The 23,064-nt window shown below is 36.9% G+C and overlaps 1 protein-coding gene and 2 pseudogenes across 3 annotated transcripts; 1 reads left to right on the top strand and 2 right to left on the bottom strand.

The window, feature by feature from the left end:
* Positions 1-2,919: 2,919 nt before the first annotated feature.
* Positions 2,920-6,993, bottom strand: LOC147567865 (uncharacterized; annotated as a pseudogene). Its single transcript, XR_015230412.1, has one exon. The product of XR_015230412.1 is annotated as an uncharacterized LOC147567865 (transcript).
* On the bottom strand, positions 2,920-12,928 carry LOC147567864 (uncharacterized; annotated as a pseudogene). Its single transcript, XR_015230881.1, has 2 exons — positions 7,152-12,928; positions 2,920-3,887 (listed from the first exon to the last, which is right to left on the bottom strand). The product of XR_015230881.1 is annotated as an uncharacterized LOC147567864 (transcript).
* A 2,500-nt stretch (positions 12,929-15,428) lies between these two features.
* LOC147567863 (cytochrome P450 93B2-like) lies at positions 15,429-17,545 on the top strand. The gene is made up of 2 exons (XM_086670113.1): positions 15,429-16,383; positions 16,673-17,545. Exons 1-2 carry the CDS (start codon positions 15,472-15,474, stop codon positions 17,318-17,320), a joined length of 1,560 nt encoding a protein of 519 aa, XP_086526239.1. The 5' UTR covers positions 15,429-15,471; the 3' UTR covers positions 17,321-17,545.
* Positions 17,546-23,064: the final 5,519 nt, after the last annotated feature.

Raw genomic sequence — 23,064 nt, 5'->3', positions numbered from 1 at the left:
AACTTCTATAAGCTACGAAATAGAATACCAATAAGATTATCTAAACAAATAGCATATTAGGGAATTAACTTGGTTGGGTGGAGAGAAAGAAAAAATCATGTCACCAATGAATTAATGTGGGTAAAAGAGAGAGTGTGTGACTTTGGGCGTTGATGGGCTAGGGAGGTGAAAGAACCAATCACCAACTAACGGATCCATGTCCTTGAGTTTGTTGGGCCTTTAATTCCAAAAGTGATAGTAATACTAGGACAAGCTACAAACATGCTTGAGGGCCCATGTGGTGGAGGGGCCCAGTGCGGATGCACTGTTGGCACACCCCACCACACGCTACTGGTTAGACATGAGATGTCTAAGATTTCGCTTAGAACACTAGGTGACACCACAACCTTACATTGACCCCCATCACCCTTTCTTCATAGTCATTAGTTTGAAGATCTCATTAAGGTTCGAATTTCAACTTTTGAGAGATTGTTCAGAGAGGGAGTTCGCCTATCGTCTTTTTGAATTGGCTGCAAATTAGTTTGAAGATCGAATTTCAACTTTTGAAAGAGGGAGTTTGGTTGTCAACTTCTTCAGAGAGGGAGTTCAACTTACAACTTTTGAGATTCATTAGTTTGAAGATCTCAAAGTACAGAGAGTTCGGAGAGAGAGATGGAGGGAGTTAGAAAAAAGTCTGGACCTGAAAGAGGGAGAGAGAGAGATACGGGAGGAGAAAGAGCACGTTAGTTTGAGAGAGCGTGGGAAAAGGCTTTTCACATATGGATGGTGGCAAAAAGTTTCTTATTCTTTTCCCACGAGAAAGTAGTTTTCATACTCATTTTGTCTAATCTGGGGTCGGACCTGACCCAAAACGACCAAAGCGGTCTCTCTGGGCCCCAGATTTTTAAGGGCCCCGACTTGTGGAATAATAATTAAGAAATGATAGCCCACTTTTAACATCAGTAAAGAAGCAACCTAGTGGTTAACTTAATAATGATTGTCCAGCGCAACTCGGGAGGTTCAATCCTCCTTCCCCTCATTCTTCTACTACTTTTTTTTTTAAAAAGAAATATTCATTTCATTAATGATGAAGTAAAATCCAAATATCTCACATGACTTTGATTACATCATGTGGATACAAAAGTAAATAACATTATGATGATTTGAGAGAGCACTTTTAGTGCCATAATGACAGATACTTGGGCTTTTAAAGGTCACAGCAAAATCCTAAAAGGCTATACCAAGACCCTTAAAGGCCATTAGAAAGACCTAGAGAAGATCTATACTTTATTTATACCATACAATCACAGACTTTTTACATAAGAGTAACGATGACCACCCTTATGAATCGAATCCATGATCTCTTGGATTTCAGAGTACTACACATCTAACATAGCAAATAGTGGAGAAGTTGGAGAATTGATGAGTATGTGGATTGAGGTTGTTGATCGGAGATGAGATTTTCTTCTTAATGTCAACTCTGATTTGAGTCTTCTTGATGTCGAGTTTGAGCGAAAAACCGTCATTATACACTAACAAACTGCAGTATCTCTTTCTTCATGATGAAACAACTTCATCCTCCCTCTAATCTTCAACCATTGGTATTCCAAATTTCTAATGAAATAAATACAAACTAAAATAAACAACAAGCCCTTCAAAAAGGAGATGTCGGCAAAGGGAATCCTCCCTTTACCGGGGAAAGTTGGATCTGCTCAGGGTTTCCAGAAGACGGTTAAAGAGAGAGAGAGAAAGATGGAGACCGTTTACAAACCTTACATTTTTCTACTACTTTATATTGTGTTTAATGTAATTGTTTTTATTTTAACTTTGTCTTTGTTTAATATCCCACTTGAATGAACTCGTATGAGTTACTGGCTCTAAAGCATTTTAGGTTTTGTTCTTTTATCTTGTATTTTGAAAACCATTGTTTTGATAATTGATCAACATAAACAAAGTAGAGCATTTCTAAATTTAAGTTATTATTTATTAAGTTATTTCTTCGTAAATTTCTAATTACGTCGGGCAAAACCCAAAGAAACAACTACTATCTGAAAGGTGGTGAGTTTTCGAAACTCAGTATTTATATGGAGAACAATTTATTTCCATGTATCTTAAGTAGCTAATTATTGTGTTTTTATTATATATGTTCTATGTTTGAATCCATTAATAGTAAAAAAAAATCCCGAAAGGGCCCACAAGTTGTAACCCGCTCTGGGCCTCCAAAATGCTAGGGTCGGCCCTGGTCTAACTGATGCACCCGAAAAGGTTGCAAACCCAAGCGGAGGTATCAACTAGTACCCGGTAAAACCGGGGTCGATCCACGAGACGGCAAGTGTAACTAAAATACAAGCTAAAGAGGATTAAAGTGACTAAAACCTAAATCGGAACAAGTAATAGGAATTTTTGTATGAAAGGATGACTAACAAAAAAAACATAAACAAATAAAGTAAAGAGGGGGTTTTAATTAGGCATTGACCAAAAAGAAATAGAAGAGAAATACGTAAACTTGAACTATTAACTAAAGATTCTTGGGAGACTAGGGTTTTATTCTAAATATGAGAGAGGTTAAGGATTCGGGAATCCATCGAGATATATTTGCGTCGATGCTTGTTTGGGTCGATTATCAAGTTTGAGTCTTCTCGACTCTAAATTAGATGCTCTAAGTGCTAGATATACCTAACGGTCATAACTAGTCAATGGGTCATCATATTCGATTAACATCGAGTCTAGATCGGAAAGATCGATTAACAAGTAACTATATGACATATGCTTGACATAAGACATGAAACAAGTTTAACCGATTAACCTAACATGATAGAGATATCAAACATACTAATCTAATCAAACAAATACATACATAAACATATCAAGATTTCATCCCTAGACCTCAACAAGTTAATTAGCTACTCATGTTAAAGCAAATATCGAGATTCAAAGTCAAGGAATAAACCACACACATGATTTTATAATTTGAAATACTAAGAATCACAAATGAGTTAACAAAAGTAACCTAACACAAGTTAATATGCTTTTGGGGTACTTGAACAAGATGAAAAATAAGTAGAAAAATGGAAGAACAAGAGAGAAAGTAATAGGAAATGGACTTTTCTAGCTGAGATTTGGTTTCCTTGCTTGCAGCCAAACGAGCCCTAGAAGAAGATTGATTTCTCAGCTAAAAAACTCCATGCCAAACGCACTCTAACAGTCATCAAACCACCTCTCCTGGTTTCTTCTTTCCTTTCAAAACCGCCCTTTTATTTAACCAAAACCAGCCTTTACAAAATCCAATACCACCTCTTTAATCTCCAAAACTACCACTTTAAATCTTCACCAAACTGCCTTTTTCAACTAACCAGCAAACCGTCCACCAAAGCCACTCAAAAATTTCTCGCCAAAACCCCAGCTACCTTTCCCTCCATTCCCTCTCTGGTTCCGCACTTCAATAAACCCTAGTTGTTCAAAAAAATCGTCCCCTCAATCGGCCTTCCTCCTCTCCTTTTTGTTCAAAAGACCCCGCAAAAACCCTAGTCAAATTTGACTTGGTCCTCATTTGACTTGGGCCAACTCTCAAAGAGTGCTCATAAAATTTATACTTCTCTCTTCTCTTTTGAATGCTTGGGCTTCTCACTTAGATTTAAAGGAAGTGCCTGTAACTTTGTCTCTACATCTTCTAACTTTTCAGCAAAGACAGAAGTATCCATCGACTTCTTTCTATCACAACTTTTTCATCCGAACTCCGATTCGATTCTCGTCTTCACCGTTGGACTCATCGTTGGCTCTATTTTTCATTGGTCCACTGACTTTTAGACAAAGTTACTGAATCACCCTGGTCCAAATGACCAAATTGCTCTTAGAGAGTCTTTCTTCCATTTTTACCCGTTTTTCTTGTTCAACTCCATAGATCGTACCTAATCAAGAGAAGTTTATAACTGATCAAAATAAAAGTATAAAATGGACTAACTCATTTAAATTAAGTGACATAAATTTGGTGAATTCACACCACATCAACATCCCCAAACATAAAATTTGCTAGTCCTCGAGCAAATAAACAAAACAATAAAGTAAAATCCTAACTCACTTTCGGGTGAATCCCGGTTGCATTTAGCGTATGCAACAAGCCGTTAAACCCCTAGGTTACCGCTAGTGGACGAGTGTCGTCTCGTGAGGGTTTCCAGTGAATACACCCACAAAGTTCTAGATTTCTAAAAGACATAAGAGTCCAACTATCGATGCAAATAAGGTGATGATCGACAAGTGAGAGACTTAAGTATGTAAAACATATGAATCAAACTAATAAACACAAAAGCATGCTAAGAGTCTCCTCACTAATAGTTTCATACTCAAGTGCAAGTGTCCCATCATCATGAGCATCATCCAAGTCTAAAGTAACAAAACCATTTTTCCTATCATAGCACATTTCGCCTCGACTTTGGCCTCACGGTCATACGCTCTTAAACATGAAATCACTCAAAAACGAATTATAATGGTTTACTCTCATATGTGAGAATGGAATAAAGTAAATTCAACATATACAAAAATTAAATGAGGATATCAAGTTCTAAAACGAAATGATCTCTTAGGAATGGAAATAACCACTAACGGAATGGGGAAGCTCACTCACCCTTCTCACCCACTCTACCCTCTAACAATGCCTCCTAAAGGTAAACGGATACAAGTGATGGAATGAAAGATGATGAAATCCCGAGAATGTCGACGCCTTCAATGATAAAAGAACACTCAAACAACCTTTAACTTGACTTTTTTTGCTTTGAATACTTTATTTATTCCAAACACTTACATAAACATTCAAAAGTTCACATGAACTTTTACACAAAAACAACTTTCTTTCTTTTTATTTTTCTTTTTCCTTTTTCATTTTCTTTTTTTCACTTTCTTTCCTTTCCTTTCATTGTTTTTTTTTTCTTTTTTTTTTTTTTTTTTTTTTACGCACATAACCAAAAATACAAACTAGTATTCTCAACAAATCACTTTTACTTTACACTTTGCTTTCACATTCTTTCTTCTTTACTTTTCATGCCTTCATTCTCGGGAGTAGTATGATGAATGGATGGTGGAGTATCCGTTTCCCTAAAGTTGACACTATTATCGGGTTTCATGGACTACAAGAGTAAGGTTTATTCGCTATCCTGATGTCACTCCTAGTGGCTAAGGAAGTTGAGCTCATGAGATCGTCTAAGCTCTTTTGAAAGTTGCGAAGTTGGGTAGCTCTTCATTCTACTCGGAGTTAGCGCGGAAGAGTACACTCAAAAGCAATAGAAAGGCTCAGATATCTCACATGGGTTGAAGTCTCCACTAATGACTATTTTAGGTCACTTAGAAGTGTTCCTTCTTCCTTAAGATGCTACTCACATGATAAGACACCAACACCAAATGACTTAACATTCATGAGAAGACTAAGAGCATGCATAAGATTTATCAAGAAAGAACCACATGTATCAACATACTTAAAAATACCACTAGAGTCATACCAAATCTACCCAAAAATTTTCAAATTTGGTTAATTTGTTGAACCCTCGTGTCTTTTGAAAGTCATGCGACCAAAAGGTCGTATCCCCATCCCCAAATTTAAAACTAACATTGTCCTCAATGTTCTAAGCATATGTTCACTAAAATATAAGAGGGACAATAAGTTAAAGAGAAGAGTGGAAGGATATTACCATAGCCGAAGGAGATAAAAGATAATACTACCAAGATTTGTGTATTTGAGTTCCAAGTTGATGATGAGCCCAACGCCATCCCCAAACTTGGAACGAACCACGTCCCAAAAGTATACAAATTGAGAAACACTCCTAACACATCAATAATAGAATAAGAATGAAGCATAAGCATGACCAATAATAATGACCACTCACGCGGGATCACTCGATTGCATCAAGTTATGCAACTAGCCTTTGAGTCTCTCCGGAGCACGAGAGCACGAGTTTTGTCTCGTGGAGGGTTTCCAGAGATGATACCCACAAACATCGACTCCGAGAGGTCTGACTATGAGAGGGGGGTCAACCTTGATGTACATGATTGACCAACATGAGAGGGAGATTGATCCTGGTACACCGGATCAACCAATGGGGTAGTCTCAACCTCCGGGTCTTCAAGGTCCAAAAATGGCTTCAACCGTTGGCCATTCACTTTAAAAGAATTGCCATCTTTGGGATCCTCGATCTCAACGGTACCGTAAGGGAACACGGTCTTCACAATATATGGGCCAGTCCAACGAGACTTGAGTTTACCGGGAAATAAATGGAGCCTAGAGTTATAGAGAAGAATTTTGTCTAAAGGTTCAAACGTCTTCCTAAGAATTCGTTTATCATGAAAGGCCTTCATTCTACTCTTATAAATCTTGGCACTCGTGTAAGCCTCATTCCTAATCTCTTCAAGCTCATTAAGATCAAGCTTCCTCCTTGCACCCGCTTTGTCTAAGTCAAAGTTGAGCCATTTTATGGCCCAATATGCCTTATGTTCCAACTCTACTGGTAGATGACATGCCTTGCCATACACAAGGCGGAAAGGGGACATTCCTAAAGGGGTCTTGAAAGCTGTTCTATATGCTCACAAAGCATCAACTAGTCTTAAGGACCAATCTTTGCGATTCAGGTTTACCGTCTTATGCAAAATACGCTTTATCTCCCTATTAGACACTTCCACTTGCCCGCTTGTCTGAGGGTGATAGGGGGTAGCCACTTTATGCGTTATTCCATATGTCCGCATCAAGCTTTCAAATGGTTTATTGCAAAAGTGACTACCTCCATCACTAATAATAGCCCTAGGGGTGCCAAATCGAGCAAAAATGTGTTCTTTCAAGAACTTTATGACCACCCTATGGCTATTATCCTTGCATGGGGCTGCTTCTATCCATTTAGATACATAATCAACTGCAACTAAGATATACACATAACCAAAAGAAGAAGGGAAAGGGCCCATAAAGTCAATACCCCAAACATCAAATAACTCAACAATCAATATATGGTTAAGGGGCATCATGTCTCTACGGGTCATGCATGCTACTCTTTGGCATCTATCAGATGCTTTGCAAAATTGATATGCATCCTTAAAAATTGAAGGCCAATAGAAACCACATTGCAAGATCTTAAAGGCAGTCTTCTTACCAGAGAAGTGACCTCCACATGCCTCAGAATGACAAAAATTAAGTATACCTTTTTGCTCCCATTCTGGGACACATCGTCTGATAATCTGATCAGGGCAATACTTAAACAACAACGGGTCATCCCAAATGAAGTGTCGCACCTCGACAAAGAATTTCTTCTTTTCCTGAGCACTCCACTGAGAAGGCACATGTCCTACAGCAAAGTAGTTAACAATATCTGCATACCAAGGACACTGTGAAGCTAAAGAGACCTCAAACAACTGCTCATCGGGAAATGTCTCGGTCACGGGTATAGCCTCTATAGTGCTATGGGTAACAAGCCTAGACAAATGATCAACTACCACATTTTCAGACCCCTTCTTATCTTTTATCTCTAAATCGAACTCTTGCAAAAGAAGAATCCATCTAATCAATCATGGCTTAGCATCTTTCTTGGATAAAAGATATTTCAGGGCTGCATGGTCTGTGTATACAACAACCTTAGATCCTACTAAGTATGACCTAAACTTGTCTAATGCAAAAACAACTGATAACAACTCTTTCTCCGTGGTTGAGTAGTTGAGTTGTGCCTCATTAAGAGTTTTACTCGCATAATAAATGACACATGGTAGCTTGTCTTTTCTTTGGCCTAACACCGCACCAAGGGCATAGTAACTGGCATCACACATCACCTCGAATGGTATAGACCAATCGGGTGGCTGAATAATCGGTGCCGTGGTCAACAAGGTCTTAAGAGTATCAAAGGCCTTCATACATTCATCGCCAAATACAAAATCTTTCTCTTTAGACAAAAGAGCACATAAAGGCCTAGATATCTTGCTAAAGTCCTTGATGAATCGTCTATAGAACCCTGCATGTCCTAGAAATGACCTAATGTCTTTCACACTCTTAGGTATAGGCAAGTGCGAAATCAATTCTATTTTGGCACGGTCAACTTCTAGTCCACTAGATGACACCACATGACCTAACATAATTCCCTTTGAGACCATAAAATGACATTTCTCCCAATTCAATACAAGATTCATTTCAATGCAACGATTCAACACACATTTCAAATTATGCAAACACACATCGAAAGAATCACCAAAGAGAGAAAAGTCATCCATAAATACCTCTAGGTACTGGCCCACCATATCAGAAAAGATACTCAACATGAGTCTTTGGAACATCGCAGGGGCATTACATAACCCAAATGGCATACGACGATATGCAAACGTTCCAAAGGGATATGTAAAAGTAGTCTTTTCTTGATCTCGCTCATCAATCTCAATCTGGTTGTACCCCGAATGTCCATCTAGAAAGCAGTAATAAGGATGACCGGCAAGTTTCTCAAGGATCTGGTCGATGAACGGTAAGGGGAAATGGTCCTTCCTCGTCATCGAATTCAACTTCTGATAGTCGATACACACTCTCCATCCCGTGACTTTCCTAGTCGGGATTAGTACATTGGCCTCGTTTTCGACTACGGTAATTCCAGACTTTTTAAGCACAACTTGAGTCGGACTCACCCATTTGCTATCAGAGATGGGATAGATGATCCCGACCTCTAATAGCTTGAGGACTTCTGCCTTCACAACCTCTTTCATGTGGGGGTTCAACCTTCGTTGACCCTCACGTGAAGGTTTGGCATCATCCTCAAGATGGATTCTATGGGTACACACAGTGGTGCTAATCCCTTTTAGGTCGGTAATAGTCCAACCTAGGGCCCCTTTGTGGTTTCTCAAGACCTTCAATAGACTACATTCTTGTGAATTGGTTAGTTGTGATGAGATAATAACCGGAAATGATGGCTCTTGGCCCAAATATGAATATTTCAATTCACTCGGTAAGGGCTTCAAATCAAGTTTCAGAAACTCTATTGAAGACGGTTGTGGTTTAGGCTCATTGATTGGAAGTGACTCAAATCTAACCTTCCACATCTCCGTGTCCAATAAAGGTGCCGAATCCATGAGAGAGTTCATTTCCGATATAGTTATCTCATCATCAAACGTAAAGCAATTCATAAGACTAGTCTCTAATGGGTCTTGGGTACCTAAAGAAAGGCCTCCCTGAACAAAAGACTCAATCATGTGCAACTCCTGAACATCAGACTCATCATAATCAACATCAAACTCATCATAATCAGAAATAGGATGCTTGCAAGAATTGAAAATGTTAACCATAAGAGTCATATTACCAAATGAGAGTTTCATAGCACCACTCCTACAATCAATTAAAGCCCGTGATGTTGCAAGGAAAGGTCTACCTAAAATGACTGGAATTTGAGATTCACCATTCATCACTGGTTTTGTGTCCAAGATAAAGAAGTCTACTGGAAAATAGAACTTATCTACTTGGACCAAAACATCCTCAACCACCCCTCTCGGCATCTTAATTGAGCAATCGGCAAGTTGTAAAACTTCTTTGGTGGGTTTTATTTCACCTAAGCCCAATTGCTCATAGACCGAATAAGGTAGAAGATTAACACTCGCACCTAAATCAAGGAATGCCTTCTTAATGTGAGTTGCCCCTATAGTGCATAAAATGGTGGGGGATCCAGGGTCCTTATATTTAGGTGGGAGGTTCTCCTTAATGATGGCACTCACATTCTTAGCCAAGAAAGCTCTAGACTTCACATGATGTTTCCTCTTCATAGTGCAAAGTTCCTTCAAGAATTTCGCATAAGTAGGAATTTGCTTAATTGCATCCAAGAGAGGTATGTTGATCTTAACTTGCTTAAAGATCTCAAGGATATCACTATTATCTCTCATTGGTTGAGTAGAGACCAATCTCTCAGGGAAAGGCACACTAGGCTTAGGAATGTGGTTAGACCTAAGGTTTTGTCGGATGCCTTGTTATGACCACTACCACCCTCAGATTGGTTAGGCTCCTCAGGTTCAATAACCCTCATAGGATCATCTTGTCCAATCGTTTTGCCATTTCTGAGAGTAGTAACTGCCTTAACATGTGCAACCCTAGGGTCAGATGTATTACTCTCACCGTTTCCCCTAGGGTTTTCTTGAGTTTGAGAACGTAGTTTGCCTTTCTCATCCACACTTAACCTTGCCTCAATTCTAACCATACTCTCTCGAAGGCCTTGCAACATTTGCTCATGATTCAGAAGCATTACATGGATTGGATCCTCAAGGTTCCTCCGTGGAGGTGGCACATAAGCATTGCTTGATGAGGGACCTTGATGATTATGCACATCATTTGCAGTAGGACCATTCTTCCAACTCAAGTTGGGATGGTTCTTCCAACCTGGGTTATAAGTGTCAGAATAAGGCGAGCTAAATGACCTTTTGTAGTTGTTCATGGCATTTGCTTGTTCATGGACCAATAAAGGACAATCTCTAGTAGAGTGGTCCATGCTATCACAAACATAACAAACAACTATACGAGCTTCCGGTGCTCTAACAACATTCACCTTTTGCACCTTTAAGGCCTCCACCTGTTTAGTCAAATTGGTTAACTTTGCATGCACATCATCACTTTCATTTAAAAGGTACATCCCTCCCCTTGAGCTCGTTTGAGCCTTGGATTTACTTCGATCATTTGTATCGGATATGTCCCAACATTGGGCATTTTCCGCCAAGTGGTCGAAATAATCCCAAGCATCCTCGGGATCTTTACTCATAAATTCCCTATTACACATCATTTCTACAAGTTGTCTTTGGGTGGAGGATAGGCCATCATAGAAGAAATTGATAACCCTCCACACCTCATAACCGTGATGTGGGCAAGAATTTATGAGCTCTTTGAATCTTTCCCAACACTCATAAAACGACTCATGTTCCTTTTGTGAAAAGTTCATGATGCTCCATCTCAATGTGTTCGTTTTATGAGTGGGAAAAAATCTCTTAAGAAAGTGTGTGGTCATCTCTTTCCAACTCCATATTGATCTAGGGCGTAGAGAATGAAGCCATTGCTTAGCTCTTTCCTTTAATGAAAAAGGAAATAGCTTAAGCTTAACGATGTCCTCGAGCACTCCATCGAGTCGGAGTGTCGAGCAGACCTCGTCATATTCCTTCAAATGAAGGTAAGGGCTTTCAGACTCTAAGCCATGGAACTTAGGGAGTAAGTTAATGACACCATGCTTAATCTCAAAGTTGCCAACATGCATAGGAAGGACAATGCAAGATGGTTGACTAGTTCGGTCGGGTTGCAAGTAATCTCGCAAGCTCCTCATAGGAGGGTTCATCTCATGACCCTCACTACCATGTGTGCTCTCTTGGTCCTCCATAGTGTCCGACCGATGATTGTTGTAGTCAGACTCAGACGTGCTACGAAGCTCTATGTTCCTCTCTAAACGATTATGACTATTCCTAATCCAACTATTCATGCACAAAAAGAGAGAACAAAATGCACGCACCAACACATACAAGAGTCAGACAATATAAAAGATAGAACTTCGTTACCCCCCTTTGTTGTTTGATTTTGAAGTTGGGTTTCCACTTTTCTCCGAAATCCCCAAACTTCTTCCTTTCGATCTCTTTTTGTTATTTTTGTTTTTCTGAAAAACACAAAGCAAACAAAACTAATTAGAATCTAGGATAAAAGAAAATAATACTTATATCTAAGCTACACGTTCCCATCCCCGGCAGCGGCGCCAAAAACTTGATGCACCCGAAAAGGTTGCAAACCCAAGCGGAGGTATCAACTAGTACCCGATAAAACCGGGGTCGATCCACGAGACGGCAAGTGTAACTAAAATACAAGCTAAAGAGGATTAAAGTGACTAAAACCTAAATTGGAACAAGTAATAGGAATTTTTGTATGAAAGGATGACTAACAAAAAAAACAGAAACAAATAAAGTAAAGAGGGGGGTTTTAATTAGGCATTGACCAAAAAGAAATAGAAGAGAAATACGTAAACTTGAACTATTAACTAAAGATTCTTGGGAGACTAGGGTTTTATTCTAAATATGAGAGAGGTTAAGGATTCGGGAATCCATCGAGATATATTTGCGTCGATGCTTGTTTGGGTCGATTATCAAGTTTGAGTCTTCTCGACTCTAAATTAGATGCTCTAAGTGCTATATATACCTAACGGTCATAACTAGTCAAAGGGTCATCATATTCCATTAACATCGAGTCTAGATCGGAAAGATCGATTAACAAGTAACTATATGACATATGCTTGACATAAGACATGAAACAAGTTTAACCGATTAACCTAACATGATAGAGATATCAAACATACTAATCTAATCAAACAAATACATACATAAACATATCAAGATTTCATCCCTAGACCTCAACAAGTTAATTAGCTACTCATGTTCAAGCAAATATCGAGATTCAAAGTCAAGGAATAAACCACACACATGATTTTATAATTTGAAATACTAAGAATCACAAATGAGTTAACAAAAGTAACCTAACACAAGTTAATATGCTTTTGGGGTACTAGAACAAGATGAAAAATAAGTAGAAAAATGGAAGAACAAGAGAGAAAGTAATAGGAAATGGACTTTTCCAGCTGAGATTTGGTTTCCTTGCTTGCAGCCAAACGAGCCCTAGAAGAAGATTGATTTCTCAGCTAAAAAACTCCATGCCAAACGCAATTCAACAGTCATCAAACCACCTCTCCTGGTTTCTTCTTTCCTTTCAAAACCGCCCTTTTATATAACCAAAACCAGCCTTTACAAAATCCAATACCACCTCTTTAATCTCCAAAACTACCACTTTAAATCTTCACCAAACTGCCTTTTTCAACTAACCAGCAAACCGTCCACCAAAGCCACTCAAAAATTTCTCGCCAAAACCCCAGCTGCCTTTCCCTCCATTCCCTCTCTGGTTCCGCACTTCGATAGCCCTAGTTGTTCCAAAAAATCGTCCCCTCAATCAGCCTTCCTCCTCTCTTTTTTGTTCAAAAGACCCCCCAAAAACCCTAGTCAAATTTGACTTGGTCCTCATTTGACTTGGGCCAACTCTCAAAGAGTGCTCATAAAATTTATACTTCTCTCTTCTCTCTTGAATTCTTGGGCTTCTCACTTAGATTTAAAGGAAGTGCCTGTAACTTTGTCTCTACATCTTCTAACTTTTCAGCAAAGACCGAAGTATCCATCGACTTCTTTCTATCACAACTTTTTTATCCGAACTCCGATTCGATTCTCGTCTTCACCGTTGGACTCATCGTTGGCTCTACTTTTCATTGGTCCACTGACTTTTAGACAAGGTTACTGAATCACCCTGGTCCAAATGACCAAATTGCTCTTCGAGCGTCTTTTTTCCATTTTTACCCGTTTTTTTTGTTCAACTCCATAGATCGTACCTAATCAAGAGAAGTTTATAACTGATCAAAATAAAAGTATAAAATGGACTAACTCATTTAAATTAAGGGACATAAATGTGGTGAATTCACACCACATCACTAACCAAACACAAAAAGTTTAATTTCCCCGAAAAACGACTTTCTCAGTTCTATTTTTTCCCACGTAACAAACAGACGATAAATTTTTTGGGTGGAGATTTTGTTTGGTGTTATATTTGGTGCCGAAAGACGGAGATCCTCTTAGGGCATGTATTTTGGAAAGAAAATAATAACTGCCTAATCTCATTGACACATAGGGATTCTGCACTGAATTAGTATTAGATTTAGGTGCTGTTTGTTTTTTTTGCGTCTGAATCTGAATTGGCTGAATATGAATTTGTTGAATCTTAATTTGCTGAATCTGAATCGGCCCAAAGTTAGATGTTTGTTTTTTAAACCTGAATTAAGAAATCTGAATTGTAATTAGACATTTATACCCTTTTCACCAAAAAAAAATCTAACTTGATTTCTCCATCTCTCCGTGAACACAAGGGGTACTCAACCTTAACCAAAAACCCTAATAAATGTTCTCTAACAAAGAAAACAAAAAACCCTAATAAGCCTCCTCCGTCTCTACTCAATCGATTTCCTCTGCCTCTCTGAAACAAAATCCTAATAAGCTTCCTGCCCCTCTCCTCCATCTCTCCTCTACCTCTCTTCCCTCTCTGCAACCCTAATAATTCTTATAGTTGTTTTTGTAAGGGCTTGAAAAACCCCCAAATCTTTAAAAGCTTCAACAATCTTTACAGATCTCTGACCTCCAGTCGCAAATGTCCTTTTCAAGTGTTTTTTCATCTACTTATGTTTTTCATGTTAATGGCACGATTTATTTTTCTTTCCCTCTAAATACTTTCGCTGTCTCTCTCTCTCTCTCTTGTCTCTGATCTCACACAATGCGATTTTTCGTTAGATCAGAGTGATTTGTAGTCCGGTTGTGGTGGTGGTGGTTTGGTGATGAACCGAGTTGATTTGAGGATGAACTGAGTTGGAGTGATTTGTAGTCCGGTGGTGGTGGTTTATGGTCTGTCCGTGGTTGTCTGTGGTGGTGGTTTGTGGTGGTCTGTGGTGGTGGTGGTTTATGGTATGTCCGTGGTTGTCTGTGGTGGTGGTTTGTGGTGGTCTGTGGTGGCGGTCCGTTGTGGCATTGGGGGTTTGTGATGGCGGTCCGTTGTGGCATTGGTGGTTTGTGGTGGTGGTGTGGGGTGTTAGTAGTGGGAATTAGGAAGATTTTTCTGCTTTATGGGGCATAAGCGTCATTCGACATGTTTTCAGATATTGGGATTTATTTCAGACTTGTTTTAAAGTCTGAAAAAAGTGGGCTCTTTTTCAGCCAATTCAGACGTGGACTAATTTTAGCTAAATTTTCAGATTGTCTTTATTTTGAAAAACAAACATCTGAAGATTTCAGATCTGAAAAACTTAAAAAACAAACAGCACCTTAGAGTTCTATTTTCGGCCTTTTTCAATTTTGTGGGGATCTTAAGTAATATTATGACCTAAGGTAGAACCAAAAGTCTTTTTTATTTGAAACATGACATCCAAGTCTTCCACTCAATTACTTAAAAAAAAAGTTTTCCACTCAAATTTAAATATGAGTTTATTTTTAGGCCCTATTTTTATTACTAAGATGTGGTATTCATCTTCATATCTTAATTTAATGCTATTCTAAGAAAATGATGAAGATTGGTGCATCTTTTGCTAGTGGTCTTAGTGGTACTCGAACCGTAGCATTGTAAATAATATCTATACAACTATATTTGGAAAATATGATGATGTAAATGGGGCCACGAAACAGTAGGCCAATATTTTTCTCACTTTTGTGCAGAAAGAAAAGAAAATAAATTATATATATATTAAGGAAAGTGCTACTTGGGCCAAATTCTTTAACCCTAGCTTGGCCGACGTTTGCATGTGCAATTTTTCCTTAGTCGAGCCAGGCTCGAGCCAGGCTCGAGCCAAAACCTAGGGCCAAGCCAGTAGCACAACTGATATACTATATATAAGAGAAACTAAACAATCTTAAGTATTGAATCTTGCTTACTGTTCGTCTAGTAGTGGTTATGATCAGACAACTATGGTGGTAGACATCCTCTTCTCCAGTGTTACATTCTTCATTTCTGTATTGGTTTTGCTTTTCACCATGGTTTACTATAAGAACAGATCAAGTTCTAGATACTATCTTCCACCAAGTCCACTAAGTTTACCAATAATTGGACATATGCATCTCATCGATACTGTCCCTTATCGATCTTTTCACAAACTTTCATCTCAATACGGTTCCTTAATTTATCTTCGTCTTGGTTCGGTTCCTTGTATAATTGCTTCTTCTCCTGATCTAGCCAAAGAGTTTCTCAAGAACAAAGAACTGAACTTTTCTTCAAGGCCCATTTCTAGAGTCATTAACCATGTCACTTATAACTCATCTGGCTTTGCTTTTGCTCCTTATGGACCTACTTGGAAGTTCATGAAGAAAGTTCTCATGTCCCAAGTTCTTGGTGGTCAAGTTATTTCTAAACGTCAGCATATTCGAAGAGATGAGATCGATATATTAGTTCAATTATTAATGACTAAAGCAAAACATGGGGAAACGGTTGATGTTTCTCATGAACTTATGAAGCTTTCGAATAATATAGTTACTCAAATGATGTTAAGTATAAGGCGGTGTGGAAGGACAGATCAAGCTGAGGAAGTTGGAAAACTTATTAGAGAGGTTACTGAGATGTTTGGTCAGTTTAATTTCTCAGATTCTTTTGGGTTCTTACGAAATTTTGATCTTCAAGGATTTCTAAAGAAGGCCATTCATATACGACGAAGATATGATGTTGTACTGGAAAGGATAATGAAAGAGAGAGAAGAAGAAAGAAAGATGAAGAAACATATAAAGAGTGATGGGTTAGAAGATTTTTTGGATATCTTGTTGGATGCTCTAGAAGATGAGAAGTCAGAGCTCAAACTTAGCAGGGAGAATATCAAGGCTTTCCTTTTGGTAAGTATCTCTTATTGGTGTTTATATTTTCTCCACGTGAGAAATGAAATTTGACTCAGACATCAACTTACTCGAGTCAGATTTCAAAATAATTTTTTTTGCCTGACTGCCACTAACAATGTTGGGTTAGACAAAATAAATCTAAACTAAGAACCTATTAAATAAATTAATCTAAAATGATTATTCTGTCTCTTACTAAACGAGTCTAATTTAAACAATTAACTACAAATAAATTCTTACTTTATCCTTTTATATTTAGACCTAATTTCGTTGTAATCTTATTAATTAGGATATAATGACAGCGGGAACCGATACATCAGCAGCATCAACAGAATGGGCATTAGGAGAGCTTATAAACCATCCTCATATATATCTGAAAGCAAGAGAAGAGATTGATTCAGTTGTGGGGAAGAATAGATTGGTTGAAGAATCTGATCTCCCAAATCTTCCTTATCTTCAAGCGATCTTTAAAGAAACACTTAGACTTCATCCCCCTGCGCCAATGCTAGCAAGAGAGTCAACCCAAGATTGCAAGATTGGTGGATATGACATCCCAGCCAAAACTAGGCTCTTTGTCAATGTTTGGTCCATTAATAGGAACCCTAAGTACTGGAAAGACCCTTTAGAGTTCAAACCAGAGAGATTCATCAATTCAAGTGGAAATGAAGGTGTGGTCAAAGATGTTAAGGGCCAAAATTTTGATTTATTGCCTTTTGGGACTGGGAGAAGAGGGTGCCCTGGTATATGGTTAGCTCTGGTACAGGTTCCTGCCGTGTTAGCTGCAATGATACAATGTTTCGATTGGAAAGTCATCCACGAAGGCAATGACAATGTGGTCAATATGAATGAACGACCGGGATTGACTGTTCCAAAGGCTAATCCTCTCTTGCTCGTTCCTGTCGCTCGCTTTGATCCATTTCCTAAAAGTGGTTGTTAGTGATTGAATGCAACTTTTTTAAATGTTCAACAAGGACCATTCTGACCAAGTATGGAAAGATTGGTTCTTGTGAACTTTCTTAAATAATGTAATATACTTCAGTACCAGGACAAGGACAGATCCAATTGTCGAAATTCGATGATTTAAGACTTGAAATATTATGTATATTTGTAAGTGTATATCTTATTGGATGCTCTATAAACAATAGTAGGAAATGCACATCCAGTATCATTCACCAAAAAATTAGAAAAGTGCAACTCCTATAAACAAATAAGGCCGCGGCTGTGGGGAATAAAGAAAAATCTCCGGGGCATAAAGACTTAGTCAATCAAAGTTGACTTAGAGGGCATATTTATTTGTTAACCCAAAAATAAATCTGATTGTTTTTAGCCTTATTCTTCATCTCCCCACCTTTACCCATATATTCCCTCTTTCTTTTATTCTCATTCCAAAAGCCTGCAAGCTTTCTTAAGCTTGTTTTAAATCCTATTCACTTCAACTCTTCCTCTACCTATTATCTCTCTCTAAACTTTCTCTCTCTAAAGATAATAACCCGAATGTAATACCCTATAACACAACTGGTTATTCTAGTGAGAGAAATGATGGAAGATGGAGAAAGGAGTATAGATCATGCTTGTGTTGTTAGTAGTTTATTTAGGTAAGATTACAATTTATAAGAAAGGAAAGATTATGTTATATTAGAGTATTGATTTCAATTGTTTTAAAAGTGAAGAAAGAACAGATGTAAAATGATGAAAACCCTAAATTTACCCAACCACCACTTAGGCAATTCTCTTTACTAACAAAATGGAAACAAAACTCTACGTTCTTGTTGTCGATTACTTTCTTAATTTCTCATATTCTCTCTCTACATAAACTAAATTCATTCTAGATTCTACAGAAACATTAGGGTTTTTAGAGAGCGAAAGAGGAACGGTCGATCATCCATCACTGTTTTTTCACCACCACCATAAGTTTGAGAAAGATGGAAAAAAGAGACAGAGGAGAGAAAATAAAATGGTAGCGGTGGGTGGAAATTATGGCGGTGATGGTCGGAATGTGTGGATGAAGGTGAGGTGAAGATGGAGACTAAGGGTTAGAAACCAATTTGATTTATTTTAGAGTTAAAAAATAAATATGCCCCCTAAGTCAATCTTGATTGACTAAGTCTTTATGCCTCAGAGATCTTTTTTTTATTCCCCAAAGCCGCGGCCATAAATAAAGACATCACAAGTGAAGTAATACCTTTCAAATTAATCCTTTCAACAAAAAAAACACACCTTTCAAATTAATTACTTCAGTTTCTTTAGTCTTGATAGCACCACCTTATAATTAGTGACACGAGTCAACACTTAGTTGCTTAAGTGGTTGATAGCATTGACACAAACTCAAATACTCTGGAGGTCCCAAATTCAATTCTTAAAGGAGGTGAAATCTATAGCTATTGAATTTGCGTTATTAGAAGTATAAACAATAGAGGGATTAGGAAAAAGACCCTAAATGGGCCCATTAATAAGAATACAGACTAAGTTAGCAAAAGAATGTGAGGCAGGTCCATGGCGTCAGGTTTTCCAATTAAAAGACGAGAACCACCTTGTTTATTTTGGTATTTACAGAAATGTTACCCAGTTTTGAAAAGACTCATTAAGGCAATCGTCCATCTCCAACTTTCATCTACTTAGAAATTTCATTCTCTCTCTCTCTATCTACAAATTACTTGAAAACCATATCTTCTCATCCATCTTCTTCATTTCGACTCCAACAAAGCTCCATAGAAAAACTTCATAACTCTTCAACAAAGCCATTTACCATGTACAATCTACTTCGAAACAGTAAGTTTTTCCTACTCTCTCACCAATATTACACAAAAAAACCTCTAAATTTGAACATCTTTCATCTTTCTCTCTCAAAACGTTTCTTCTTCCCACATCTCTTCTTAACTTTCTCGTTTGACTTGAGAATCTTTCCAGGATGATTTTTATTTCAAAACCCTAAATCGAAGAAATTTCGTGTTTGATTATTATTTAAGAACCCTAAAACTTAACAACTTTCCAGTTTTTTTTTTTAAGAACCCTAAATCTGAAAAAGCTTTCCTCTTTCAGTTTATTTAAGAACCCTAAATTTGAAAAAACTTTGATCTTTTATTTTGTTTAAGAACCCTAAATCTGACATATTTTTATTCGAGAAACCTAAATCTGACAAATTTTTTCGATATGATCTTTTCGATACCTAGTTTCATGTCCTCTAAACTGTTTTCTTCCAAGTAAATAGTTTCATGTACATATACCAATTGACTAAGATTATAATTCGATTACGACACATAATATCGTGTACCTCTAATAAACAAATTTATAATAAATAAATGGACGTAGTAGGACATTCTGACATCTGATTTGTTTAGTAGTTTATCATTGATTTTTTTCTGTCCACCCCACTGTTCAGAGGATATTACAACATATACTAAATGTGTTATTTGGTTGCATGTACATATGTTCATGAACTTAGTATGTTATAATGTTTACACAATTTTGTTCCATGTACACATGTTTGTTCTTGACACCAATTTGTTCCCGGTAAACATATTTGTTCCCGGGTATAATTCTAAGTATGCTATTGTGATCTAGGCAATTTTTGCCTAACTATTATGTTCTAGGCAGTTTGTTTTACTTATTTTGTTCACGGTACATAATTTGTTCACTGAACAAGATTTAGTTCCCTGTTCACATGTTTGTTTCTGGGAAATATTTTTGCGTGTGCTATATTTGAAATGTGAATGAAAGTGTGTTAGTCTTTGTTGTATTCCCTGTACATAATTCATTGGAGGGTGCTATTAGAGATGTATTTGCGAGTAAATGTTCCTCGTTTTACAGTAAGTAGATGTGGAGTCCACTACTTCTATTGGGACTACGTCAAAGAACATGATAATAGTATGACTAACATGATATGAATGAGTCTCAAGAGGTGCGGAGAAAGAGAATTGAAGATGAAGTGTCTTAAATGTTGTTGTTGTACTAAGTTTATACATTAGTTTAGTATCACTTTTTGTAGCATTTACTGTACTTTTGCTCATGCACTAACACACTTGTAATGTAACTATACACGAATGTATGTTTTGGAACAATTATGTTTTGGTGAAACTTCAACAGTAGGTTCTTGTGCAAAATTTGAAATAAGATACATCGCCTGACATAGTTTAAAAAGCGTTCAAACTGTACATTTGCAAACTGTACATTGGCAAATGTTCAGTACATTCTGAAATGTGCAACACATTTTCATATGTACCCCATATAGAAGTTTGCAACCCACATTTTGAAATCTACTGTACATTTTCAAATGTATTCCACAAGGAAGCTTGCACCCCACATTAGGTGATTTCTCCAGACTTAATTAACAAAACATTTTATTTGTACATTTGATAATATACATTAAAGTATGTACCATACATTACAAGTCTTCTCCTGACTCAGTTTATAATGCCTTCCAACTGTAAATTTGGAAATGTACTGAACACAGGATAATGCACCCTACATTACATAGCTTTTCTTGAACTTTACAAAACATACTATGTGAAACTTCTCAGATCAAATGATAACAAAACTGTACAAAGTGAAACTTCAACAGTAGGTTCTTGTGTAAAATTCGAAATAATATACCTCTCCAGGTTTAGTTTAGAAGCGTTCAAAGTGTACATTTTGAAATGTACAGTACATTCGAAAATGTGCAGTACGTTCTGAAATCCACATTACATTTTCTTATGTGCTTCAAATAGAAATTTTCACCCCAAATTTTGTAATGTACTGTAAATAAAATGATCCACCTTACATTCGGACGAAAAGGTGTATCAATCATGCTGAATATAACAAAAAAGTGGTACAATATTCGAAGGGAACTTTAAGATGGTAGGGAACTTTAAGATGGTAGGGAACTCTAAGATGTGTAGTGAAAAATGATATCGAGAACTTATCAATGTGTAGTAAATATTTTTGTACACATTACATTTCAATAATCCCGCGAGAAAGAATGTAGTGTGTATAGTGCACAGGTTACATGAACTTGGTAATGTAGCGGGAACTGAAGAGTGTACATTACACTTCAACACGTAAACGTATATCTATGACGCCAAATATAACAAAAACTGAAGAGTGTACTCTAGATTTTGTAATGTACTATACACATAATATTTTACTGAACATTTAACAACTTACTGTACAATCCTTTCCTAATATCATCATCATCATCCCCATACTCACAAAAAGAGACAAAATACTTCCATCTTCAACCTTTCAAGTTTCTTACAGATTTTAAATGATTATAATCTAATCTGTTAACATCAACAAATAAATTACATAGCCATCCTCATTTATTATCATCAACAACAACAACACTGTACATAAAAACCATAATCCTTCTCAATATCATAATCAAATGATTAGAAAAATTCAAAAATTTTCACTTACATATATGAAACAAATTTTGATTCACACATCTAAAGAATTTCAATCCTACAGATCACTTAATAAGAATAAAATTTAGGGTCTTGGTAATGTATAGGTAAAAGGAACTTGGTAATGTAGCGGGAATTGAGGAATGTACACTACACTTCAACACGTAAACGTATATCTATGACGTTAAATATAACAAAAAATAGTATAGTATCTGAGAAAACAGGGAGATGTTCAGTAAAAAATTCTGTGCACTCAACATTTGAATATTCCCAGAACTAATATGTGAAGTGAAAAAAGCAAAAATAGTAAAAGCAGATCAAGTTAAGGATAACTCTAGATTTAATTTCTTCATCATTAAATGTTTATCAAACCTTCATTCTTCACTATGTTAACTATAATCTCTGTTCTGAATCCAAATCTAAAATTTCTCCAAAACCTAAATCTCAAATTTCTAGATCTGGATTTAGGATTCACAAATAGAGAGAAAAAAAATTAGATTGACAACTTCCTTAATCTGCGTGGTTATATATTTTGAATCTTTGTTATAGAAAAAATCTTTTCAGCCATGAATCTCTATTTGCAAAAAAATTTGTTCATTAATTTCTCTAAATCCAAAACGTTATAAAAGAAAAAATTGTTCGACTCTCTTGGCTCTTCACCAAACTCACTGATCTAACCCTTCACCATTAAGTCATCGATTTAACTGTTCACCAAAAACCATTACTGATGTGATTTTTAAGATTTTATCAACAACTAAGTCTTTTAGAGGGAGAAAGAAGAGAAAGCTATAATTTTTCAGTGAGATAAAGATGGGACGTGATACAATGAAATAAAAAGGGTAGTAGAAGAATTAAGAAAGTTTGGCACATTTATTGTTGTACCTTTTTAATTTCGGACAGACCAATACTGACGATTTGGACTCCCAACTCATTTCTAAACTAAGGTGGATCTTACCCACAATAATAAATTTGTCGGGCTTTAGGCTCCACGTTGTTGGGCTAAAGTCCCATTATTTATTAGTTTAAGTAGGCGATTTTCGTGCTTATCACATCTTCATGATGTATGAATGTTTTGTAATGACTAACGTAGATCGTAGTCGATTTCTTACAAAAATAAAAGTAAATAGGAACATGAAGATATACTTTAACACAAAAAAGAAAATTAGTAGATTTTATACTACATAATTTCAAAAAACAAAATTGGTAGATTTTATACTAAATATTTCTTCCTATTTCTTTTGCTGGAAAAGAAAGTAACTCTTTCGAGAATGGATGATGCTTGCCCGGAAAACTAATTAAC

This window comes from Eschscholzia californica, unplaced genomic scaffold (assembly GCF_041429995.1).
Source record: "Eschscholzia californica isolate CP2 unplaced genomic scaffold, dmEscCali1.0.p SCAF_1, whole genome shotgun sequence".
Taxonomy (NCBI): Eukaryota; Viridiplantae; Streptophyta; class Magnoliopsida; order Ranunculales; family Papaveraceae; genus Eschscholzia; species Eschscholzia californica.
This window is presented reverse-complemented; position numbering and strand designations above follow the sequence as displayed.